We start from the raw sequence: 26,912 nt of genomic DNA on the forward strand, positions 1-26,912 counted from the left end.
AATTGAAGCTCAGTTTAAATGCCTTGTAGGAAGATTATGCCAAGATTTAAAGCCCATGTCTGCCTCACTGCAGACCTTTATCATGCCGCAGTAATGTAGCTTCCTCATGTTTGAATTTCTCTTATGTGGAGCAAATACCCACCTGTAATGATAGAGGCCTCTGAAGAGGGCCTTCCTTTTTTCATACCCAGGATCTGAACAAACTGAGAAATAAAGTTGTGGCAGATAGTTATTTTACCGACTGCGTTACAGATAAAGGCTTAGGTGGAGAACTTAATGCAAGAACCAGGAGGCCTGCTAGCCAATCCCCAGAATTGGGTAGACTTCTCTATCTACCTAGTCACAGACAACCGTGGGCCTGCCCTTGGAGAAGCAGTGGCAAAAACAGGCTTCCTGCAGACAGGTGCCTCCCCGAAAGAAGAAAGATGGAGCTAAGTCAAGCATACCTCATTTATTCCTCCCCAATATACCGTTAAGACAAGTCCCTTACCTGCCTGGGGCTGAGTAGAGGAATGGAGAAAGGTCAGGAGTTATATTAACTGAGGTCCTTCGACATGCGAGGAAATGGGAGAAGCATTTCTTCCTAACATGCCGCAGTAGCCCAGAACACCAGATAACTTTGTGTAGTTGCAAATCATCAGGAGCCCACATGGTGAACTGTCAGTGTTGATGGAGGTAGAAGTAACATTTTTATTGCAGGTAACTCACATTTTATATATTAAAGAGGTGCTGCTTCCTTCAGGAAGCTTGGCTGTGCCTTACACTCTCTGTGTGTCATCTGTCTTCCTTGTCACACCTATTTTCTTTTTCTTTAAGACTTTCTTTTTAAGTAATCTCCACACCCAATGTGGGACTTGAACTTACAACCCCGAGATCTAGAGTCACGTGCTCTACTGGCTGAGCCAGCCAGGTGCCCCCTACACCTGTGTTCTTCACATATCTCAAAATACTTCCTTAAAATGTTTACTTACAAATAACTTGCCATTACCACGAAGAACATGTGGATGCGTAGACTCTGCAGGAAAGGCATGACAGCCTCATGTGCGGAGTCTGCTTCCTTGAGTTCGCATTCTGGATCTGCCATTTCCTGGCTCCAGGACTTGGAACGGGTTCCTTAATTTCTCTCAGCCTCAGTCACCTCATATGTCAATTGGGGAACAGAAGAGAAGTTTTTTCTGTAGGGTTGTTGGGAGGATTCACTCACCTGCTAACGGTGACCTATTTTTTTAAGCAACATAATAAACTCATTAGTTAAACAAATTTGATGTTTTATAGTGCTGACTAAAGCGGAGGACGTCATTAAAACTACCATTACAGCTTCCCATAAAACACGCCTTCGTACCACACTCTGTGGTTTATTGATCTGATCCAGTAGAAGACTATTCATCTTCTAGTTTTTACTTGCATTACTGACTGATGGTGATATAATGTGGGAAAACCTTGGCCTTGGTGTTAAAATGTAAATGTGATAGATGCCGTCTCCTCTACCCACTAACTTCAGGATTTCTCCTCTCCGCAGATGGAACTTTCTGCACTACAGTCCGTGGTGGCTGTGCAACAGGAAGAGCTGCAGGTGCAGGCGGCCGATCTGGAGTCCCTGACCAGGAACATACAGATAAAAGAAGACCTCATAAAGGTCTTTCAAAGCTTTTTAAAGACCATGGGAAATGACTACAGCTCAGAATCCTGTAGGGCACCTTCAGACATTTGAATACTTTGAGTCCCCCGGCCAAGTGCTTGCTTCCTTGATGCACTGTTAGTCTGAGCCTCTTAAATATCACCATATTCTCTTTGACTTCTTTAGAGTCTCTGAGATTTCATAACGAATGTTTGTTACTTTTGTATGACTTATCAGTATTCCACTTGACAGCATAGACTATCTCAGGGACCTTTGCTCCTTTGCTCCTCCGCTTAATAGCATTTTTATTACTAGTTTTTTTGTTTTTTGTTTTTTTACTTTTAGGACCTGCAAATGCAACTGGTTGATCCTGAAGACATACCAGCTATGGAACGCCTGACCCAAGAAGTCTTACTACTTCGGGAAAAAGTTGCTTCAGTAGAATCACAGGGTCAGGAAGCTTCAGGAAATCGAAGACAACAAGTAAGTTATTGAAATATAAACCTTATTTTTATTGTGAAATAGACAACGGAAAAGCTGTCATTCTCCATTACTTATGAAGGGGTGTTGATGGAATTTCGTAGAGAATCTGTGCTCTAAAGTTTCCTGCCTTGGTCAGTAGCAGCAACAGAGGCCCCTAATGTTTGTAGTTCCTTGGTAGCTACCACCCCATATCTGACCTTTCTTCAGTGCCAGACTTTTTAAAAAAGACCTACTTATCTATACTCCCTGTCTGCGTTATCATCTCTCTCACTAACTACTCATTTCACTCCAGTCCTAGCTTTTAACTGGAGCAGTTCACCTACACAGACCTCTGTTGTTGCACACTGTCATGGTTCACCTTCTTTACAGCACTTATTATGGCTCACCGTGACACAGGTCTGTGACTGATGGTGTCTCCTCCACCCACTAGATAGTAGGCTTATCCCTAGAACAGAGCCTGGCAATAGAAGGTGCTCGATAAATATTTATTGAATGAATGAAATACCAGTAAGTCCTACTCTGTGTCTCCTTCTGACCCTTCCTCTCTTTTCCTTCCACTCTCTTCTCTTAGCCTCTTTCCCATGCTTCTGACTTCTGTCTCCTCTTTCTTCTTTTATCTCCCATGTTTGAAATCTACCCTTTAGAGTTTTGGTTATTCGTTTTTTTTAATATTTATTATTTATTTTTGAGAGCGAGAGAGAGACACAGTGCAAGCAGGGGAGGGGCAGAGAGAGAGGGAGACACAGAACCTGAAGCAGGCTCCAGCCTCTGAGCTGTTAGCACGGAGCCCGATGAGGGGCTTGAACTCACAAAGCACAAGACCATGACCTGAGCCAAAGCAGGACTCTTAACTGACTGAGCCACCCAGGCGCCCCTGCGTGATTTGATTTGAAAACTGTAAAATAAAACAGAAAGCTTAAGTAGTTAGATAGTGAGTTTTATTGGTCATAGTACATGCTAGTACATTGTTTTGGTTGCTTTCTCGGGATCCAATGTGGCTTTGTGTCTCCTGTCTCCATTTGCATATTGCTTCTTTTCCTCAGTTGCTGCTGATGCTTGAAGGGCTGGTAGATGAACGGAGTCGGCTCAATGAGGCTTTGCAAGCAGAGAGACAGCTCTATAGCAGTCTGGTGAAGTTCCATGCCCATCCAGAGAGGTAAGAGAGTGACGGCAATATATATCCTTCTATTCATCTTTAGGCACAGATGCTTATGATCTCGAAGCAGGAAGAAAAAAGAGCAAAGACACTGGCACTACTGAACTTGTCATTTGTTGTGTGGATGGCTCTGAGCCTAGTGTTTAAGTCTCAAGTCAGAAATAGTCCCTATTTCATATAGCTACACAGTGATCAAATGAGAAGACTTGTCAGATGTCTCAAATAATGCCTTGCATATAGTAAACATTCAATGTATTTTCCTTTCCTTCCTCTGTTCCATGTCCTGGTAAGGGCTGTTCTATTCCAAGAGTAAGGGTATAAAGGGTATTGATACTCACTGAGTATCATGAAAGAAAATATATTTACCGTGATGGCCGATATCAACCCAGGATCACTGCTAGCCATCACGATGAATATGTTTGCTTGTACCTCTTGATTTTTGGTCATGTGTATTATAGCATTCTGGTTCATTTTCTATTATTCCCTTAATTTTTTTTCTCATTTGCCTTTGGTCCTCACCCCTTTTCTCTTTCCTAATTTTTATTCTTTTACTATTCAGTTTCTTCTAGTTTGGTATTCAGTTTAAGCATTTTTTTCTTTCTCCTTGAAGAAAATGAAAGCAGAAGAGAGGTATGATAGGACAACTTGATTGTATTAATTTCAAAAAAAAATTTTTAACGTTTATTTTTGAGTGAGAGAGCAGGCGAGCATGAGCAGGGGAGGGGCAGAGAGAGAGGGAGACACAGAATCTGAAGTAGCCTCCTGGCTCTGAGTGGTCAGCAGAAAGCCCGACGGGGGGCTCAAACTCATGAACCACGAGATCATGACCTGAGCCTCAGTTGGACACTTAACCGACTGAGCCATGCTGGCACCCCTTGACTGTATTACTTTTTAAAGAATCTCTGGATCTTTAGTCTTTGAACTGGATTCCTTCTTAATGCTCTGTCAAGTTTGGTTAACAAATGAGAGAACACCTGTCTTTATTATATTTTTTTTAATGTTTATTTATTTTTGAGAGAGAGAGAGACCGAGCACGAGCAGAGAAGGGGCAGAGAGAGGGAGACACCAAAACCGAAGCAGGCTCCAGGCTCTGAGCTGTCAGCACAGAACCCAGCACGGTGCTCAAACTCATGAGCTGTGAGATCATGACCTGAGCTGATTGAGCCACCCAGGTGCCCCAAGAGAACACCTATCTTTAATAGCAGTCCTGTTTGGCTCAGTATTGCTTCAGTTTGCATGTAGTTTTTCCTGGTTTTGTTTTTTCAGAAACGAATACTCTTAGTCAAAAAGTGAAATTTCTTGGGGTGCCTGGGTCCCAGCTCAGTCGGTCAAGCGTCCGACTTCAGCTCAGGTCATGATCTTGTGGTTCATGAGTTCGAGCCCCGCGTCGGGCTCTGTGCTGACAGCTCAGAGCCTGAAGCCTGATTTGGATTCTGTGTCTCCCTCTGTCTGTCCCTCCTCGCTTTGTACTCTGTCTCTCTCAAAGATAAATAAACATTAAAAAAAAATTTTTTTTAAAAAGCAAAATTTCTCTTATGTTGGCTATAGAGGTGTGAGATGAGTCTTAGGAGCTATAGTTTTATGTGACATTGGCCCAGAATCTAGCATAAAGGAGCAGGCCTTGCTAATCTGTCAGCAATGAACAGTAACAGTACCAAAACAAAGACTGTGTTCGTTGATTGTGTCCTGGAGAGCGTCCTTTAGAAAGTCTCATGACTCTTTGGAAGTATATGTAGACTCATTACAGTCGACAGCTAATCCATTTTCCTTCCATGTGGCGTGTTTACTCAGCTCTGAGAGAGACCGAACTCTGCAGGTGGAACTAGAAGGGGTCCAGGTGATACGTGGTCGGCTAGAAGAAGTTCTTGGAAGAAGCCTGGAGCGCTTAAGCAGGCTGGAGACCCTGGCCGCCATTGGAGGTGGGGAACTGGAAAGTGTGCGAGTTCGTCACAAGCATGCCTTCTGAGCACTGGCGGGTCAGACTGCAGCCCAGGATGGAAAACCTTGTTTGCACTAACCCGAGAGCCTTGTCTGGCTTTGGCAGAATTAAATGGTGACTTGGTAATGGTAGAACTGCTGCAAGTAGCATCAGCTACAGAGTGAAACTCACTTTGGTCTCCCTGCGGGCGCCGTGCAGCTCTCTCTCTGAGTTGAATGGTGGAGGTTACAAAATGAATGTGCACCTTTTAAATCATTCCATTTCAGTTTTCCCACCCGTATTCACTCTTTTCCCCGGCCCCCCCTCATTCCCTCTTCTCTTTCCGTGGGCCAATAAAGTTTATTCCTCCCCCGCCCTCACCGCCCATTTCATATGTACCATATCCTGTCATAAATGCATGCATGTGTATTATTTTTGCCATTCAGTCAACTCCTGCTCTTTGAGAGAGAGGATTTTTTTAATCAAATAAAAGTTTCAAGATGAAAGAGAAAAGAGAGAGATTAAATGTCCATAAGAATGACTTTGCAAAAGTGGTATAACCCTTCTCAGAAGGTAATCAAAGCCAAGTCTTGCCATAGCCCACTGCAAGTAGTAGAAGGGTCAAGGGTCAAGCTGAAGAGCAGAGGCAAAGACCATTCAAGTGTTTACGGTAAACCTTTTCCTCTGATACTGTTTCAGAGTTGATATTGAGTCAAATGGATCGTGAAGTTAGATTAGATGCGGATGAAATTCCATCAGTATTTTTTCTTTAAACCAAGAATATACTATTTAGTCAGAACATTAATAAGAATGCTTCCCATGTCTTTCAGAGTCACAATTCTTTATGTAAAAAAGATAGTTTCAAATGTAATGTCCCCCTCTAAATTCAGCATCTCACTAAATAGCCTATTGCAGCCATTTGGTAGTGGCATTAGATGGAGTCCTGTGTTTTTCATGTTTTAGTGCTTATACATTACTCCATATTAAAATAATAAGCTTTGGAGTGTTTGAATAGTTTAGAAAAAAAAAAAATCACAGATCAGGTTTTGGTCATTGTCTCAGTGCTTTCTTATGGTAGCAGGAGATGCGTAAGGAAAGGGGCACTGTAGATTGTATTTCTACTATCTTAAATATCAAGAGTGTAAAAAGTAACCAGGATTTTTTGGAGCTTTGTGGGTTCAACACCCTGAGGTTTCGTATTTCTGCTGGTTGGACGTTTCCTAGATTAGAAGCTGAGATTTTAGTTTTTAAACACAGAATTTGGTGAACAGGGACTGGAGGCTTTCCAGCATCATAAATGTGACTGCATACTCTTTCTCACCTAGGGGGGCACCCAATGGTTTTTCTGTTTTCCCTCCATTTTTTACATGACACTTGTATTTCTTTCACATTCGTGGGTTGACACAAGTTGCCTTACATTCTAAATTCTGTCCAAGTCTCTGTAACCTTAGCCATGTCTGTAACAACAGTCAAACCAAAATGGACAGGGAAGAAAATGTTCTCCAGGAGAAGCACCCTGAGATGTTCTGATTAAGTATTTTGCAAAAGATTGATGGCCTTAAGCCTTTCTCTTCATGGAAATGCTTTTAAGTTTTAATGGCCTTTGGGGTGAGGGGTCATTTAAGGAAGGAGATAGGAAGTGTCAGAGGAACCATCCACTTTCTTAGTCTTCTAATCTTTAGGGACCATCTCCTGCACATAGCTTTTTGTAATGTTCTAGAAGTAAAGAGGGGGTATTTGAACTTACAGAAACTTAAACCCACCAAAGACTAGTCTGTCATATGATTATAACGCATTTAGGAAGTGTTTTGGTTTGTTTTTTTTTTTTTCCTTAATTTTGCTAACAGACCAAGGAAGCTTTCAAGTGTCCTGTTTAAATTCAAACATGGGTGGTTTTTTGGGTTCTAATGACTCAGTGATTACAGTAATTTCTGATAATTTCTACCCCTGCTTCTATCCCCCTCCAAGAGTAGAAATTTCGCTTGGTATCCTGAACTGTTACTAAGTGTTAGAAATATTAAAGTAGCTGGATGAATAATGAGAAACCCAACTTCCTATTGAAAAATTATCATAATAGATAAGCAGGGGAGGAAAGTAAGTGAATTCTGGTCCTGATTTGGGTCCCAAAAAGACAGACTAGTGCTATAGTTACTTTAATATTGATCCTTGGGGAACGTTTTAGAAAATTAAGTGATTTTGTGAGAAAGGGTAAATTAAGAGGTTGATTTTGCTACCATAGATGTGGCTAAAATCTGCTACTAATGTCCTGGAATGAGGCTTGCAAACAGTGCTACCTGGAGAGGGCTTGCTAGTCTAACAGTTTGTGGGATAATTTGGCATCTTATTAGAGAACTCGACTCTGATGAATTTTATTCTATAACCCATAGACAGATGATGCTGTGATAGGCCACATCATTCCCATAATTCTATTAAGCATGATATAAAATGATTCTATTCTCTCTTCAGGAGTACAGACCCTTTATCTTACCGGATTATTTTACCTTTGTCAGGCATTTTCAACATTACAATAATTTAATTTTTTTTTTTTTTTGAGCGTGCACCAGCAGGGGAGAGAGGGAGGGGTGGGGGGAGAATCTTAAGCAGGCTGCATGCTCAGCATGGAGCCCAGCGCTGGGCTCAATCTCACGGATCTCATCAGATCATGACCTGAGCCGAAATCAAGAGCCAGAGGCTGAGCCCCACAAGAACCTTGTGCTTGAATTTAAAAAAACAAAAAGAAAAAATCTTGAGAGAAAATGAATGAATTACATCCAGGCCATGATTAATTGGAAGCATACAACTTAAATTGAGTAAAATCCATATGGATAGATTTGTTTTTTCTTACATTTTGTTTTTGAATAATAGCAAATATGCAAAGTAATGATGGTAAGAGGTCAGGGTAGATGAAGTCTATAATTTTAGAGCTGTAGAGTTGTAAAGGACCTCCAGGATTTATTTAATGAGTGAAATGGGAGTCCTTTTGATAGATACTTCCCTTAAATTCTTTTCTGTTGCAGGTTTATATTGTTGAAGTCTGATGATTATTAGCGCCTTGTGTAAGTCAGCATTTTTCTGGTGTTTCCTTCTTAGCTGTTTAGCCACGTTATTTTTCTGAAAAGGCACGACTGGGCTATTTTAATATTGTCAGCCTTTGCCTTGATAGATGCATGCTTCTCCTTAATCTTACCTACCCCTCTCCCACACGCCCTTCTCTTCGCTCACTGTGGACAGCACAGTATTTTCGGTACTTCTACTTCCTTTTTCATATTTTTGAAAGATTTGTCCATGTCCTTATGAACAGTAAGAGATCTATAAAGATCCAGAAAATCATGACCTGTACAGGATATTAGATTCTCACCACAAAAGCTTTCCTAGAAGGTTCTTGAGTATATCCTGCTTGTACAGTTTATATCTAAGTGACCTCTGGGCTAGGTGTACATAAAAGACCTTTCGGGGCGCCTGGGTGGCGCAGTCGGTTAAGCGTCTGACTTCAGCCAGGTCACGATCTCGCAGTCCGTGAGTTCGAGCCCCGCGTCAGGCTCTGGGCTGATGGCTCAGAGCCTGGAGCCTGTTTCCGATTCTGTGTCTCCCTCTCTCTCTGCCCCTCCCCCGTTCATGCTCTGTCTCTCTCTGTCCCAAAAATAAATAAACATTGAAAAAAAAAATTAGAAAAAAAAGACCTTTCACTTTTATGCTAATTTATGCTGATTTGGTATCTGGTCCTGGGGAGTTTGGCTTTAGATTTGAAACAGTTTAAGAAAATTGGGTGCTCTGTCTTCCAGTTGAATCCGGGGTCCTCTGACTAGGGAAAGGAGAAGCAGCTCAGACTACACCAAAAATTGCTCCTTCCACTGAGGAATAGAAGTTGACCTACCTACAGTCACTTCCCTTTAGACTATAAACCGTAGAGGGAAAAAAACTTCAATAGTTCTGCTTTCCTTGAGCTAGTATTAGAAAACTCTAGTTCCTGTTTGGTAGGATAAAGTTACTGTTTTTTCTGCTTTCATGATCTTTTTATATGAAAAATTCCTAGAATCTTCACACTGGATGACCCTGAAAAACTCAAGTTGCCTCTTCAACTAGGGCCTCAGCAGTAATTCTCCAGGTCTGCCGCCAGTGACCTGCATGGAAATGTGACAAACTGCCTAGGAAGCTAGGATGAAATATTAGAGACCCATGCCCTTAAAGTCCATCATCCATCTTGGCTCGTAGAAATGGTACCAGAGGTGGAATAAGTGTAATTAGCTTTCTTTTTCAGATACTAACATCCTGTGAAATACAAACATCTCGAGTATTTTCTCTCTTTTCTCTTCAAGTTAAAACTTAGCTTTTCTTCTCCCTTTAGTAGTAAAGAACCATTTTGACTATAGAAAGAGGAGCTAGGAATATGGAGCTTGTGTGGGGTAACCTGGTAATAAGAAATCAGAGGAATGAGTCCATGGGAAAATACATCAGGGTGATTTCTGTAGGATAATAGTTTCTGAGTCTTAAAACATTTTGGAATATGGATTTAAGATACCCTCTCACTAGACATTTAGAGTAATAACTTTGTTAAGTAATTTTATTATAATTAGAAGACATGTTGCTTTTAAGTAGTCTGAGTGTTGACAAAAGGTAAGTCCTCAACTTCTTTCTTTATAATCACATGAGCCAGGACGAGTTTCCCAAATAAAAATTTTGCTTGTAATTTGCTTCCAGTGGAAGTTGGGTAGTGGTAGGGAATCACAACACGTAGAGTGGACAATGGGAATTTTACCAGGTTTCAAAAAAGAATGATTAAACTTATAAAGTGATGTACTAATTCTCTTGGCATTACTTTCCCTTTAACATGTTGTTTAAAGTCAGATTCCAGAAATAAAAATTTGTATTTATCGTACTGTTTTCCTTTTGCTAAAGCTAGAAGGATAAAATATAGAAAGTTCAGTAAGAAAATGTTTGCTAGGAAATAATATGAAGAATAGGGGTGTTAAGTAGATGAACTAAATTGGCTTCCTTGTTCCCTTTAAAAACTCAGAATTGTCTAGCACATGCATGTAGCTAGCTTTGCCTTTAGTGTAACATTAATATGTAGTGCTTACCTTTTGCAGTTAACAAAATCATTGCTCTAAAATACCAACCTCTCAATCTGTAAACTTTAAGAGCCGTGTGTGTGTACAAATATGTTTTATAAATCATGAATTTCTATCTGTTTCCATGAAGTATTCAGTTTGATAATAAAAACAGCTTTACTTTGATCACACAAAATTTTGATCCTAGGGCTGTTGAGAAAAACTGAAGTGATCTCATAACAGTTTAAATGAAGAAGGAAGTGGCATGTTAAACAATCCAATAACTTGGCAGTAGATTATTCACAGGACTATTTTTTCACCAAAACAAGCTGTACATTTTCCTCTGGAAGTTCATTTATTCATGGCACTGTGCTGTGTTCAACTGTGTTAACATTTGTGCTGAAATGGAGAGTGTACATTTTAAATACGTAAGTGTTAGAATTTAGCTACTTTAGTTGAGACACAGAAAATTGTTACCGATCCAATAAAAGTATCAAAGGCCAAACAGTCACTATTTGGTTTCATTCTTGAGAAGATTTATGAGAAGAAGTAGAGAAAGCTCATGTCTTTTTTTGTTTGTTTCCTTATAGGACAATCAGTCCCTTGATCATTATTATACTAAAATTCCAAGCCAAAGTTAAGGCTCTGGGATCAGTGAATGCTTTTGTATTTATTGAAAGGAAGGAAGAGGAAGAAACCTGGATTATTCTCTCTCAAGGAAGTGAGACTAAAGAAACAGCATTACGCTTCCCCCAGAAATGTGAAGTGAACTACTTTACCTTAAAAACTCTTTCTTGTCTCCTTGCTGAAGGAGAGCAGTAGCAAGCAGGATGGAGATTTGAGGAACCAGTTGTCATGATGGGTGGTGCTATTCCCACAAATGTTCCGGGAAAAGCCCGCTTCTTGTGTTCTTTGAGGGGGCAAAAAAGAGGCCATGAGCAGGCGGAATTCCTTAATGTTACAGAATTTTAAGTCACTGGAAAATGCTTTCTGAATAAATTACAAGCTGGAAAGCTGCTTGAGAGATGTTGCAGATTAACGACAAAGTTATGTCTTAAAGGGACTTGACCGCAGATGGCAGTTTTCTTTTCTAGCTACTTCTGTTCCAAGATCAGATCCGGAATCTGTCTAGTCCAAGCATTTTCTCAGCAGAAGCTTATGGAGGACTATGTGAAATCTCACAATTTTTTTATGGTTCAGAATGGAATGGATGCAGGTGAAATGGCAGTTTGACAGGAGACCTTTTTTGTCACACAGCATCGTAATATTTAAGTCAGGGATATTTTAGCTGGTTCATGATGTGAACATGCGAGAGTTCTCGCGGTGAGCACAGGGCAGAGTGCCTAAGAGTGCAAGTGTGATGGCCCAGAGGATCTGGTCTGAGGGCCTGGCACTGAGGTCAACACCACCCCAGGGCTTAGCACCACACGCCTGCTTCTTCTGTATGGTTCTTGCTCTTTCCATCCCCTTCCAAAATCAGATGTGACTCCTGCTATGTTCTGAGTAACTATATGGGAAATATTACTCCTTTTCTGTTGGTTGAATATAAATGGCTAAAAGGGGAAACAATAATGACTGTAGAGTAGAATTTGGGGACAACCCAGTTTAGGCTCCTTTACTGAAGAATGAAAATAACACTATATGACCTTTCCCTTAAGGCTTATTCATACATGATGGCGTTGTAAGGCAGTTATAATGTAATAACGATGAGTCCTATTTATAAAAGACCTATTCAAAAGAATGCATCCTACCTTGCTGCAAGTTCTGTTCTTGCGACTCTCCTATGATGCAGAGAGACCAAAAAATATAATTTAAACCTCCTGTTACGGGAAGCAGATAGAAGTAAGGAAGTGCAGAATAGACTCCATCAAGATCTTCCAGTTAATAACATTAGGTATGAAATTTCTGCTGATTACATTTATGTTCTGGGGCCACCTTTTTTCAGCCCATGGATCCATGTCAGTTTACCAACAATGATACTAATATTGATTCAAGGCCATATTTATTGGGTACACACTGTATGCCAAGCACTGTTCTAAGCACTTCAAAAGCAGCAAATCCTTTGAAGTTCACTACAATTGTATGGAGTGGATATCACCATTAACCCTAAGGAAGAGGTGAAACAGTTACAGAAAGTTGTGACTTGCCTAAAGTCACATAACTAAGGACAGAAGCAGAAATCTAATCTAGATAATCAGGCTCCAGAGTCCATATTCTTATTAATTATGCCATCCTCAACTTACAAAGTTCCACAAAAATTTTAATTATTGTTTCAGTGATTAAAAGAATACGTATGCATAACAATTAAATTTTCACTTAAGGATTTGAAGTATTTTAGAGGCTTTTATTTCTGTGTACTGTATCAAGCCAGATAGCTGGGAGAAAATACTTTTCTAAACCTAACGGGGAGTTTTAGGTACCACGTCCATTATATATGTGAAATATAGAGAGAAATTTGCAATTTCTCAAATTTCAGAGCCACCATCAAAGCCTCCAATAAAAAAATGTTTAATAAAATTTCTAGTCTAACATATAAAACTTAACCTGGAGATAAAACCTGGAGAAGAAAATTAAATTTGAAGTGACAGACTCTTAGTTTTCAGGGTATGTAAAATAATTAGCAGTATGCTCGTGAATATAAGGTATAGTGCCTTTAAGTTAGAAATTTAGAGCATTCCAAGTTAGTTTGGAAGATAGTATTTTGTTGCATTGTAAAAGCTTAGGAAAGTGTGTTCCCTCACAAAAGAGAAGTTCTTTTATCATCATTGATCGAAAAACAAAAACAAAACAGAAAGAAAGGTGTTTAGGGTAAACTTACAGGGCTCTACGTAGGATAACTTATTCCAATATTTTCTATAAATTTTTTTCACCTTTATTCCAGCCCCCCCACCCAAAGCTTTCAGCATTCTAACTCAAATTGGTAAAAGGCTGAGCAACCATTGAAGTTCCCCCAACGGAGCTAGAGCAGGCTGAGCTAGCTAAGAATAAGAAAAGGAAAACACCTATGTAATGGAATGTTGGGATGAAGTGGGCATTCTTACTTTGTCTCCATCTAACTCCTGATGAAGTCAAAACTGTGGTATTCTGTCCCTGAATGAATTAAAGAGAAGATTACCTAAAAGTGCAGATGTGGCATCAGAAAGGCTGACAAAGGTAAGTGGAAGGAAGAAAGTGTGAGATAAAAGCCTTTAAGACCAGGGACAGTCACTTTTTCTAGTCCTCCCTTACCTTACTCCTGGAACCTAGCACAGGAATCCCCTGGGGATGTGAGGCAGCATGGCCATCCAAGCCACCAAGAACAATATGGAAAGGAGGACCTGAACTCTTACAGCTGAGCTTTCTTCAACCACAAGATCATTCTCTGGCCCAAAGCTCAATGTGAAAACTATATTTTCTTAATCTGTCGTTGAGTGGGACGTTCCTTCTCTTTGCAGGGAAAAAAAATAAAAGATTCTAATCTCTACTGTTGTACAGGGAATATTTTCCAAAATAAGCATGATAGGATTGGGATGTCCTCAAGTGAATCAGCATCCCGGATTCAGTGAGTCGCCAAAGCGTAGGGGGCATGTTCTTCCACAACCAGTATTGTGGATGACACGGTTCTGGGGCTGGTGTGAAAGATGGAGTATTGGAAATGCCTATTGTACACTGTCTGGCAGGGAATCTCCAAAAGTGCTGAGTGGTGGATATACCTCTTTGTAAGTCAGACTTTATGGTACAGGGTACAGGAACTCGGTCCAAAGTTAACGCAACATTCATGGAATGAGTCATAAGATTAAGTTGTTAGGGCAACATGCTTACTACCTTTTAATACTTTAACGAGACTGGCCTGGGTCGTTGCAAGCACTCTGGCCTGAACTTGCAGATGACAAGAGATGGAATGTAGGTGTGAACTGCTCCTGTTCACCTTATCTGCAGCGAGGGTAGTGAATGGTCACTGTTCGTGCAGAGCCTTTCATCCATGGAGGTCTGAGCTCAGAAGCAGGTTCTTTGGTCTTGGAAGAAGAAACAAAGATCTAATCTGTCACCAGAAGGAATAGTGAGTTGCCTCTGTCTGAAAGTCCAAAGACATGACTTCTTGGCATAGCTCTTGTCAGGACTAGCTGTATAACCATGGAGCCACCGTCTAATCTCTTTCAGGCCCAGGTTACTCAGTGGTCAGAAGAGGAGTTTTAATAGGTTGGTTGCGGAGGTGAGAACTAGATCTCAAGCTTCTCTAACTTGGGTAGGTTCTGTAAGACCTGTTCTACAGACCCAGGGTAGTATCAGGGTAGATTTTCCTTGGTGTTAAAATGAATTAACCATCATAAATCCTCCATTTTTAGAAGAAATGAGTAATGTGGGCCACAGGTCTTAATCTAAAATTGGATGGACAGTCTCTTATTAGACAGATGTGGAGAGGAGGAAAGGCCCTAGCTCTGTTCTGTCCAATATGGCAGCCACTAGCCATGTATGGCTAGTTGCATTTTATTTTAAATTAAATTAAAAATTTAGTTCCTCAATCATGCTAGCCACATTGCAAGTGCTCAGTAGCCACATATGTCTGCTGTATTGGGCAGCACATGCATAGAACTGCAGAAAGTTCTGTTGATCAACACTGTCTAAGACCTTTGCCCAGACCATGAATTTCAGCTACTTGTCCCTTATTGCAAGGCATAGATGTTTGTGTTCTAGGGTGACGGTGTTCATCTTTAAGGAATAAAAGAATGTATTATGGGGCGCCTGGGTGGCTCAGTCTGTTGATCATCCAACTCCTAATTTCTATTCAGGTCATGATCTCAACGTTTGTGAGATTGTGCTCCACTGACAGCATGGAGCCTGCTTGGGATTCTGTCTCTTCCTCTCTCTCTCTCTGCTCCTCCCCTGCTTGCACGCTCGCTCTCTCTCTCTCTCTCTCTCTCTGTCTAAATAAACTAAAAAAAAAAAAAAAAAGTATTAAAACACACTTGGACAAAGACGTATAAGAAACCCTTCAGGCAAAAGATGTTGGCATTGAACAAGAGTTTGAGAGAGATAGGGAGGTTAAAGGAAGGAATTAGGAAGCACCCAAATCATTCTGTGCCTTGAGTCTTGACTGGACTTGAGCTTCTGTAGGACACAAAGCCCCTAGAGGGGTGTTCTTCAGAGAGATTGTCACCCCATGCACAACTGATCCCAGAGATGGGAAAGTATGAGAAAAGTCGGGTGCCCTTAATCCCGAGTAAATACAGACCCTCTGAGCACTCATTAGTGGGGGAAAAGATTAGTCATGTTGGGCCCATATCTCAGAAGAGAAAGTCATTACATTGCCAGACTGGCAGGACAGAGAATAATTCAGGCTTTCTGGAAATAGGTGAGAGGGATGATCACCCTATCTAACAGCCAGCTTCTCAGGTACAGGTCTGTGCAGTCAAAGCCAGAGAAGGTTTTAAGACTTAAGTTGTATGTTAGTCCAATGCTATACTAATAGTGATAGCAAAAAAGGCTTTTCTACACATCTGGCACACTGGTCCTGCCTTCAGCCCTGCTGGCTAGGGGGTCACGCATACGGAGAAAGAAAGAAAGAAATCAGAGGCAGGTGCAAAAAAAGTGTAATTGTAGCTGCTCTCTGAAAGCCACCTGTGAAAGGAGTCACCTTTTTCTTCTGGACTCACTTCCAGGTGCAGCTGCAGGGGACGATACTGAAGATGCTAGTACCGAGTTCACCGACAGCATCGAGGAGGAGGCTGCACACAACAGCCACCAGCAGGTAAGTCCAAGTCAGGTTCTGGGTTCCCAGGGTGGAAGGCTCATAGCCCTTTGGGGTCTGGTGGTCTCCTACAGCTCCCGCGAACGTAAAGTAAGAAGCTATCTTTTACTAAAAACCAGTTTCCAGTCTTCTGCCCCCCCAAGCTTCCCAGCCACCTTGCCAACCCCCGTCCTCACTCCACTTTTCTCTCCAATCTACTTTTATTTTTTATTTTTTACTCCTTCTATCTCTTGCTCCCGCTCCCTGCCCCCTCCTTCCCACCCTTGCTCCCATGTACCATCTATAGCTTTAGCGTCAGAAGAATCTTTACATACAACAAGGCCTTGGACAGTTCCCCTCTTGGGTTTTTGTATCTGAAACACCACAGAAGACAGGGAGTCATCGGAGGGCTGATCGGGGAGGTGCAGGCCTAAGACCTGCTTCAGGAGAGTGCTCTCTGAGAACCTCCGAGAGGATCAGAATGCTTCCAAAGTAGGGATCTGTCCTGGTGAAATCTTGTTGTGCAAAAGAGAAGTCTGTTGGGCGACCAACAGACCATGCAGGTTGTGACATGCCAGTGACCAGCAGGTGACACTTCAAGAGCAAGCCCCCATCAAACCTCAGAACTTGGTACCCAAGGCCGAAACACTGTTCCCACCAACCATCAGTGAAGGTGTAAACCAGCATGTTCTCAAGCTCAAGAGTTGAATGTCCTGGACCTCAGAGATTAAGTCACCAACAGTGACCCCATGGCACTCACTGGCACTCCTCTGTGTCTGTACCTTGCCCAGTGACATTTAGCAATCACGTCTCCTAGATGGACCATGCCTCTGAGTTGTTGAGGAGAAAGTGGAACATTGGTATCTGTCCTTCTGCAGAAGTAGCTGGGCTTTTCCAGTGATGGCTTCCTTGGAGCTATTAGGAAAACTTCAGGGGAAATGAGGCTTTCTGGGTTGGCCTCTATACCTCCTGTATGAGAAAAAGAGCCCACACGAGCATTCCTCACATCTCACGGAACTTGTCACAGTCTTCGGTTCTTGAGGACATGAGTAGTCCTCAAGTAGGTAGTTGTCTGAGATCCCTCACATCCTCAACACAGTTTCTTTACCTTCCACCAAGCTCCCCTTTTTGTTGCTTGAGCTGTACCTGACCCTCACGTCTCCCTCGAGATCCTGCATGAGTTCCTCTTCTCCTTTTGCTTGAACAGCTTCTTCTGAGTCCCCCTAACCAATGCTTGTGACCTGAATGATGTATACTACTGCCCCTCCAGACAGATTCCTCTGCTTCCCATGCCCTGATGTCCCTGAGGAGCTTTGGGGAGAAAAGGGGGATCTGCAAGATAAGCAGATGTCCACTCTAAGACAGTTCGATTGGGATGTCTGCCGGTCACTGGTGGTTATTGCTGCTGTGGACCCGATTAATTCCAGAATAAGTGAACAAGAGACACAGATGTGAAGAAAGCCAGATTCTGACTAACACGGTCTAACCTATGTGTGGTAGCACAAGCCCGTTGCTCTCATTCTCAGCTGTGGGCAAACTGGTTTGTAGAGTTGTTCTTCCTGAACCTTCCTTCCTATAGCCTAGCACGCAGCAAATGACCAGACCACATTTGAGGAGGTCAGTTCAACCCTGGAATAAACCTTTACATTGGAGCATGTATATTTCCCTTGCAACGTCTGCCCTATTACTTGGCAGCAATACTTAATAAATTATTAGTTAGCAGACATTTAGATTAGGGCTTGACTCATGATAGACAAAGTTTTATACCTGCTGGATGAAGAATGTCTTGGGTAAGCATCATTTTCTTTCCATCATCTGTCCTTGAAAATCTGTCTCCAGTTTGGGGTAGGAGGAACCTTGGTGTATGAAATCATTGTAAATTCACTTCAACTTTTCTGGAGTTTTGAGGGTGTGCCTCTCCTGCTACCAAACAAATAAAGCTTCTTTTGTCATAACTGTTCTGTGTCAAGATTCTCAAAACTGTGTTTGCTGCTTTCCAGGGAAATGATCCCTTATAATTAGTCTCTGAGTTCCTCCCTGCTGTGTCCTTGGAAGGTAGACTTTACTCAACACCAGGCTACCTTCCTACCTCAGGCATACACATCTTCCCCTAACAAGCACATCCAACTTGGTGTTCCTTCCAAGGCAAGAGCTATCTTTTGGCCACAGCAAGTTGCTTCGTTCTTATTGTTAGACTCACTCGCCCCAGGAAGTCTCAGGTCTAGCTATATTGGTAATTTTCCCCAGGTATCTCCCACAAAATCCCATTCTCAAGCAAATGTAAGTCTGTAAATACCTGGGAAGCACCTGTGAAATGAATCAAGCAGTGCCTTCCTTCATTTTAACTTTTGCAGTAGAAAAAAGCGAATCAAGAATCGAGATTCAAATGTGACGAAGGAGGAAAAAGTCAGTAGACTTAGTGTGAAGAATGTGAGGAACAATTATTTTGAATGCCCTCCATGCTGTGTGAGAACTGATACATGGTGAGACATAATGTAATTGGGCAAAAAACAACTCATTGCAAACGAGAGATCAGACATGCATGTAGACTTCTCTGGGGTAAAAGGAAACCCTGCATACAACAAAGTTTATACCATGGAAGCATTACAACAGATGAGTTAGGAAATGGTGCGGGGTGGTGGAGGAGGAACCTGTTAGATACAACTAACAGTAGGCCTAAAGGATCCATACTACCACCCTACAGACTGAAAACCCTGGGGGTTTATTTGGGAGAAATATAGAAATATTAACTTTCCATAGATGGGAAAGAAAAACTGTTGAAAAGGCTAGATTCTGAGTCATTTTTTCATGCATTTGTATTTCAATTTTACAGATAAGTTATCCAAAGTAAGCTCCCTTTAACGTGAAAATAAGAAAACCCAAATTAGCCTGGGAACAAATCGTCTCTCTATTTTCTCATTTTTAAGGGGGAAATTAGACCAGGTGGGCCTTCAGGTCCCTCCTGGTACTGACATTCCATGGTTCTTAACTTTCTTTTTAAGGAAACTAGGCATATTTCAGTCAGTAGAAGATAACATACATCCAGAAAGGTACTTTAAAAATAGGTGAAGACATTACAGGGCGACGTTATTTTCAAGCAGCAGGAACCCTTAAGTTTTAGAAAAGAATAAATGTGCCCATATTCAAAGCCGATGGCAGTGTTTATTGAAGTTAGTTGGAAAGGGTTTATATAGAAAGGTAATATCACATAGTTTAAATGAGGGATTGAGATCCTAAATTTTCAAAAGTGGTTTTTATCCAGTCCCCCTTTCCTGATTTTTGTCCCAAATGCTTGGTGGCACACGCAGAGATAGGCCAGTCTAACTAAGCCCAGCAGCAGACCGTAGAGACAAATGCCAGGCTCAGAACCCTAGGAATGCCTAGGAAATGAGCAACTGTGTCCATGCATGTTTCTTCTTTCTTTTCCTTTGCAACCTCAACCGCCATGCTGCTCACCGCCATTGCACATGCACGCTGTGAATCAGCCCCACCCCACACTCACAGCCTAGATTTCACCATGTTCGGTTACCAGCCAAAGTCAATGGCTCTGTGCCAAGCCAAGCAGCTCAATCATTGATCCACTTAAGCTGCTCTGGGCTCTGTTCTGTTCAATATATTTGTGACCTGAATGAAGGTATAAAGCATATGATTAACTCCACAAATCATCCCCGGTCAAGTGGCTACTCCTTCATCTCTGGAGATGCACATCAAATATTTTGAGGACTTTGGCCCTTGAGAAATGATTCTGTATAGCCAGAATGAATTTACAAGTGACAAGTGTAAGTCACACTATTGACACACATAGAGGAAACAACATGACCTGGAAACAGCTGTGGGAGAGAGGTGGGAAACTGGGAGATAACAATAGACCTGAAGCTGAGTAGAACCCCAGAGTGCAGTCACAGAGAGGAAAATGAAGCAGCATGACATTGGGATGTATTAATATTGGACAAATGTACAAGAAATCCTTGCACTAAAATAGTCATACACTGAGTAGGTTGTCATACTCGGGTTTTGGTTTCTACACTTTTAAAAACCTAGGGAAAACTGGAGAGGAACAATAAGAAAGCCTTCAAGTTAAAACAATTCTCCTTTGAGGAAAAACTATATAACCTGCTTGAGTTGACACACTGAAGAGTAACTTCAAAAAGATCCTCAAAAAACAGAAAGTTGTTGGGGTGCCTGAGTGACTCAATCAGTGGAGCGTCTGACTTTGGCTCAGGGCATGATCTCGCGGTTCGTGGGTTCAAGCCCCGCGTTGGGCTCTGTGCTGACAGCTCAGAGCCTGGAGCCTGCTTTGGATTCTGTGTCTCCCTCTCTCTCTCTCTGCCCTTCCCCTGCTCATGCTCTGTCTTTCTGCCTCTCAAACATAAATAAACATTAAAAAAAATTTTTTTTTAAATAGAAAGGTGTGCTGAAATTATTTCCACCTTGTTTTCTTCTCACGAGCTTAGATTTGTAGAGAGTTTGGCTGGCAGCATCAGCACCAGGATAATAGCACATGACATTGGCTGCTGGGCAGGTGGCCTCACCAACTTCTCGGTCGTTGGAGGGCGTGGTTCTCCTGCTGCTCGTGAAATTAAACTTCTGTTTTACCTGTAGCTGAGTGCTTTCCGTCTTAGTCATCCTTTTTAGAGTCTTAGGTACAGACATGGCCTTCGGCTTTGAGTGCTGGTGTCTCAAGCTGTGCTCTTTGCAGTTGAGGACTCCAATGTTGGGAAGTCAGGGAAGCTTCCTGACTTGTGAGAAGACTCTCCTCGCTCTGTCCCACGGGGAGGGAACAATCACAGCATCCACGCTCTCCAGTCCTGTTTACACCTCATGTGTTGGCATTTGCTTTTATTTATGAAGTGCTTGTGTCTTTTCCTCACCTACCTCTGGATGCTGCTCTTCCTGCCCATGGCAGTAATTCTCCCCACTCTCCTGGTGTCTTCCCCACCCAAACCAGTGCCCAGGACCCTTATGGCTGAGGAAGTCCTTAGGGGGAGCTTGTTTTAGGGCCGTCTTTTTTGTTCCCACCAAAGGCTGCCTTTGCAATCTGATGTTCCTTTGGGATCCCCCTTCATGACCTAACTTCTTTAAATTATGCTTTTCTTTCAGCTCATCAAGGTGGCTTTGGAGAAAAGCCTGGCAGCTGCAGAGACCCAGAACCTATGTCTTCCCCCTCCTTCCTCGACAGGAGGGGATGGTAACAGGGGTCTTCAGGAGGAAATGCTCCACCTGAGGGCTGAGATCCACCAGCACTTAGAGGAGAAAAGAAGAGCTGAGGGGGAACTGAAAGAGCTAAAGGCTCAAATTGAGGAAGCAGGATTCTCCTCTGTGGCCCACATCAGGTAGGACACCCCCCAGAGAAGGAGAGCCTGTGGTGGAGAGGCCACCAGAGCCAAGGAGCTCACCTTGCTGCAGCCAAGCATTTGTGCTTAGGGCTTTTGGGCCCACAGCAAGCTCCATGCACGAATGGCTCAAATTCTTTATGGAAAAGTTAATAATATTGGATAATAGTGATTATCAATAATTACCATTCAAATTATTTAAATGTGGTCTTAATTCAATATAATAATGCCCATTATTAGCCATACAGTCACAAGTGAAAACCTCCCAGTTGTATGACAGGCATTGCTCTTTGGAACTGACTGGATCATATGAGGAATCTCCTGCTACCCACGATGCTTCACTATTACATGCAAGGCAGAATGGTCTGTGGAGGAGAGTTTATACAGGGGGCCCCTTCATCCCCACGCAGCTCTCCCTCAGCAGTGTAAATCCTTAAATCATGGAATAGCAATTTTAATCATCTCTGCTGTTTTGTTAGCTTTACAAAAGTGGCAGATAGCTGATTCACTGGCTAGATGAGCCACTCTGTTTTTAATGGTGTTTTTTCAAAAGATGCTCCAGTATCGTGCCAATGATGTACGGCTAATCCTTTCATTCATTCACCCCTGAGGGTCATAATCCTCATGTCCTATTGTTTAGAACACAGCGGTGTAAATCTAATTCATGCCCTACTGTTTTCCCTATTATGTGCCACTTAAACGTCCCTGAGTCCTCAAATGATATTAGTGCTGAAGAGGACCTTGGCATCTAGATTAATCCTTATTTCATAGCCAAGGAAACTCCTGTCTAAAAAGTTCTAGTAACTTGCTCAAAGTTGCATAATAGTCCATGGCTAGACCCCTGCCTTCCAATTTTTAATATCTGAGCCTTTTCTTCTATGTTGTATACTTTGCCAAACAATTTTGGAAATATTCTTGTGAGCATCCTTCATGCTGGTTCTTTTACTCTGAATTATTATGATATTTATTTCTACTTAAGTGAAAGCATACTTTTTTTCAGTTTTTGTTTTTTTTTAATTTTTTAATTTATTTAATGTTTTAATTTATTTTTGAGACAGAGACAGAACATGAGCAGGGGAGGGGCAGAGAGAGAGGAGACACAGAATCCGAAGCAGGCTCCAGGCTCTGAGCTGTCAGCACAGAGCCCGATGCGGGGCTCGAACTCATGGACTGTGAGATCATGACCTGAGCCAAAGTCGGACGCTTAACTGACTGAGCCACCCAGGCGCCCCTGTTTATTTTTTTAAAGTAAGCTCTCTGCCCAATGTGGGGCTTGAACTCACAACCTCGAGATCAAGAGACGCACCCTCTACCGACTGAGCCAGCCAGCTGCCCCAAACATAACTTTTCTCTAGCCTTTTTTATATGTAAACTTGGTTAAGCTCATGGGTAAGAACAGTACATCTCTTTTGATACTACAGCTGAATATACACTCAAACCACATGTCAATACCTTCATGGATTATTTTCTTTTTTTCCCTGGAGTTACTAACCTGAAACTCTGGTTTAGTTCTTCACCCAACCTTAAGAATCACAGATACTGTAGAAGCTAGGATCTATCCATCTTTTGAGACTTCATCAGTTACTATCATGAAAACAAAGGAATTTTCCCCCAAAACATGAAGCTATAACATAATATCAAGCATTGTTTTCCATACTATACATGCATTCCCTTCTCTCCCTCTTACACCTCTGTTTTGGCAAAAGCCCTATCCCCCTTCTTCTCCATTGAGGAAACTGTCTCCTGGAGAGCCTGTCTGATTCCTATATCCTAAAGAATTCTCTTCCTTGATTCTCACTAGACAAGCCCTGCTCTTGATTCCAAGACTTCAGGATTCTAAGAAACCCAGTCGAGGGGGGTTATCCAATTGCTAATCCTTCTGGGTGTGAATTACTTGTTTCCTTTGCCCCTTCTAGTCAGTGGTTCTCAATTTAGTGTGCTTAAGAATCACCTGCAGAACTTAAAGAAAAAGTAGATTGATAGGCCTTAGCTCTAAAGTTTTGGGTGTTTTTTTTTTTTTTTTAGCAAGCACCTCATAGGATTCTATGTTAGTGTTTTTCAGGTTTGCAGCTAGTACAGCAGGATTAAATGACTTCTCTGTTTCAGACCCTGAGTTAACCATACCATATATGCAATTTCATTTCAGCATCCAATTACTTCAGTAGGTATGAGTGATCCTTATTTTATGCAAAAGGAAACTGAGGCTCAAAGAGGTTAAGCAAAATGCCTATTTAAATGCATTGCCTTGCTAAAGCCATGTTTTTTATTGCTTCCATCCAACCCTGCTGAAGGGTTTAGTGTGAAGAAAGGATGGGGCCTAGAATGTCTTAGTGAAAATTAGTTGTTTATCTGTTTTATTTCTTCCATAAATATGAATGTTGTCTGTGGCAGGCACTGTAGAGGCTCTGGGGATACAGAGTGAACAGGACAGAAAGAGTCCCCACCCTCCTAAAGATGATCTATCACAAGAGTCAGGCATAAAGCAAATAATTACAGAAGTACATTTGAGGGGCACCTGGATGGTTCAGTCGGTAAAGTATCCAACTTTGGCTCAGGTCATGATCTCACGGTCCGTGGGTTCGAGCCCCCCATCGGGCTCTGTGCTAACAGCTCAGAGCCTGAAGCCTGCTTCAGTTTCTGTGTTTCCCTCTCTCTCTTCCCCTCCCCTGCTCACACTCTGCCTGTTTCTCTCCCTCAAAAATAAATAAACATTTAAAAAAAATTTTTTTTTAAAGAAGTACATTTGGTTGCAGTTCTGACTAATATTATTTATTTCGTGTTTTCCTAGGTCCCCATCTCTCATCCAGTGGTTGGAAACTGATGATAATTAATAGATAATTAATAATAAATTTGCCCTTGGCAAGGCCTTTCTTTCTTTCTTTCTTTCTTTCTTTCCTTTCCTTTCCTTTCCTTTCCTTTCCTTTCCCTTCCTTCCTTCCTTCCTTCCTTCCTTCCTTCCTTCCTTCCTTCCTTCCTTCCTTCCTTCCTTAACCTTGTTTATTCCAGAGGCCACTTAAAATTAGAATAGGAGGGCTCCACGACATGGGTAAAGACGGAGTGTGTTAAGCCCAAGGCTTTTAGTAATTGTGTTGCCACCAAGGAGCGGTGGTAGTGTGGGCAAGGCTCGCTCTCTTCCTGAGCCTTGGTTCCCTTGTCTACGGTATAAGGGAGCAGCTGTAGGCCTCTGAGGTGGCTTCACGCTTTGGGATGTCTCTGAGTCTCTGCTGGACTGAGACGGGGGGGTGCTGTCGGGACCTGAGGCAGAGAGCAGAAGCAGCCCCTGACTGTGTGTGCTTTCTGCAGGAATGCCATGCTGAGCCTTTGCCTTGAGAATGCAGAGCTGAAAGAGCAGATAGGAGAAGCAATGTCTGACGGATGGGAGATAGAGGAAGACAAGGAGAAGGGCGAGGTGACGCGGGGAACTGTGGCAACCAAGGGGGGTCTGAATGAGAGCAGCCTTCAGGCCGAGTTCAGAAAGCTCCAGGGAAAACTGAAGAATGCCCACAGCATCATCAGCCTCCTCAAAGAGCAGCTGGTGCTGAGCAGCAGGGACAGGGATAGTCCACTTAGTCCAGAGCTCCTCGTGCGCCTGGCCCAGGAGATCGACAGGATGAATGCAGAGCCGGGCTGTTTTCCTGAGAAGTCCCGATGCCAGGAAGAGGAGCACGTGACCACGAAGCCCTGCCCCAGGCCCCAGAGCCTCAACCTTGGGGCTGCCCTTGCAGGGGCTGCCGATCAAGTAAGTGCGGAAATAGATGGAATGAAAGACCCTTGGAGAAGGGCTGGAGGCAACACTTCCGTCCTGTGGGTCAGGAGGGACTGAGGGAAGGGCAGCTTTGCACCACGAGCAGCAGCAATGTTCCTCACGCATTCAGCCTTTAGAAAGGCTTTTACAACATCATCTCATAAACATTACTTGAGTAATTAATTTCTCATACGTATTTCTGGAGTGCTTACTTTTCCAGATAACACAGTAGGCATTGGCAGCAGGCAGTAGGAGCTGGTCTCTGCCCTTTTAGTACTCAGAACGGTGGGGAGGGAAGGCGCGGAACAGATTATTTCATAGGATGCGGTCTAGGGATGCCTGGAGTTAAGGCAGCCCAGACAAGTGATGTGTAATGACATCTCTCCCTTATCACTGCCAGTTTCGTCACAGCTCATCACAGGTGTCTGCTCCTGAGGCTCAGGAGGGGCTAGTGGGGTCCTCTTAAGGGGAGGGGCTTTGCTGAGGGTTCAGTAAATGGAGAATGTAGAGGATTCTGAGAGCAGGGAGAGACGAGCAGAGGTTTCTACCCCTTCTCCTTCTAACCATTGCGTGAACATTCGCGCAGAGCTCCCAGTAGACTCTACTGGCGACGTGCTATGCACTGTAGACACAGAGATGAATGAAACATTATCCCAGGTCTGCGGGAGCTCGGTCAGGAAAGCAAGCAACTGCCAGTGGCATGAGGCACGCTGTGACAGACCCAAGCAGAGAGTCCACAAGGCTCAGAAGGGGCAGCGGCAGTTGCTGCACAGTGCGTGACCTCAGACCACCCTGGTCCCTGTGCTGGCTCTTTTCACAGCTGGATAACCAGCCCCAGGCCAGAGACCCCGGGCCTCAGTCAGAATGTGGCCTTCCTGGATCCACCAAGCACCTGCGCTCCCAGCTGGCACAATGCAGACAGCGCTATCAGGATCTCCAGGAGAAGCTGCTGATCTCCGAAGCCACGGTCTTTGCCCAGGCCAATCAGCTGGAGAAATACCGAGCCATGCTTAGTAAGTCTTAGGCCCATCGTCACCAAGGCGTCTGTCTTCTCCCCGAGGAGCTGTGTGCTCTGCAGACTTCACTTTTCTTCCCCAGACTCGAAACCAGTGTCATCCTGACCCCTGCCCTAGAACTGTGGAAGGTAGACATGTAACTTCAGTCTGCACGTGGCAGAGAAGAATAAAGAACAAAGCAAGTTGCAGTGAGCATTTAGGGAGGAAATGGGCTAACATCTAGGTTTGCTGATTTTTTTATGTTTATTTTTGAGAGAGAGAGAGAGAGAGAGTATGTGTGCATGAGCGGGGGAGGAGCTGAGAGAGAGGGGGACAGAGAATCTGAAGCGGGCTCTGTGCTGACAGCAGAGAGTCCGATGTAGGGCTCGAAGTCACGAGCCGTGAGATCATGACCTGAGCTGAAGTTGGGACACTCAACTGACTGAGCCACCCAGGTGCCCCTAGATTTGCTGATTTTTGGTATAGTCAGCAAAATGTCTTACCTCTCTCAACATAAACTGATAGTTTCTCTCCTTCTCTTGGCACCAAATCATATTCTTCAAAAATACATCATCATCTTTGGTCTAGAATCCATGCTTTCCAGGGGTGCCTGGGTGGCCCAGCCAGTTGGACATCCAGCTTTGGCTCAAGTCACGACCTCATGATTCGTGGGTCCAAGCCCTGCATCGGGCTCTGTGGTGACAGCTCAGAGTCTGGAGCCTGCTTCAGATTCTGTGTCTCCCTTCCCCTGCCCCTCCCCCATCCACTCTCTGTCTCTCTCTCAAAAATGAATAAACGTTAAAAAAAATTAGAGTCTTTCTGATAGAACTTCCTGCAGTGATACAAATGTTCTGTATCTACATCACATCTGCTTAGGAGTCATGCTCATTCAACTTGGGAAATTTCATT

General features: G+C 42.9%; 1 protein-coding gene across 22 annotated transcripts in view; it reads left to right on the plus strand.

The window, feature by feature from the left end:
• Positions 1–26,912, plus strand: part of PDE4DIP (phosphodiesterase 4D interacting protein) — a 218,170-nt gene that overhangs the window by 160,930 nt on the left and 30,328 nt on the right. For 21 of the 22 annotated variants that reach the window (XM_027058236.2, XM_027058233.2, XM_027058238.2 and 18 more), the window contains 8 exons: positions 1,520–1,636; positions 1,964–2,101; positions 3,145–3,257; positions 5,049–5,176; positions 15,863–15,951; positions 21,031–21,263; positions 24,567–25,002; positions 25,829–26,021. In XM_027058236.2, coding sequence (XP_026914037.2) covers positions 1,520–1,636; positions 1,964–2,101; positions 3,145–3,257; positions 5,049–5,176; positions 15,863–15,951; positions 21,031–21,263; positions 24,567–25,002; positions 25,829–26,021 — 1,447 coding nt within the window. Of the gene's footprint in view, positions 1–1,519; positions 1,637–1,963; positions 2,102–3,144; positions 3,258–5,048; positions 5,177–15,862; positions 15,952–16,237; positions 17,886–21,030; positions 21,264–24,566; positions 25,003–25,828; positions 26,022–26,912 lie in introns of those variants that run through there. The other variant, XM_053214687.1, reaches the window with a different exon arrangement.

Source organism: Acinonyx jubatus, chromosome C1 (assembly GCF_027475565.1).
Source record: "Acinonyx jubatus isolate Ajub_Pintada_27869175 chromosome C1, VMU_Ajub_asm_v1.0, whole genome shotgun sequence".
NCBI lineage: Eukaryota > Metazoa > Chordata > Mammalia > Carnivora > Felidae > Acinonyx > Acinonyx jubatus.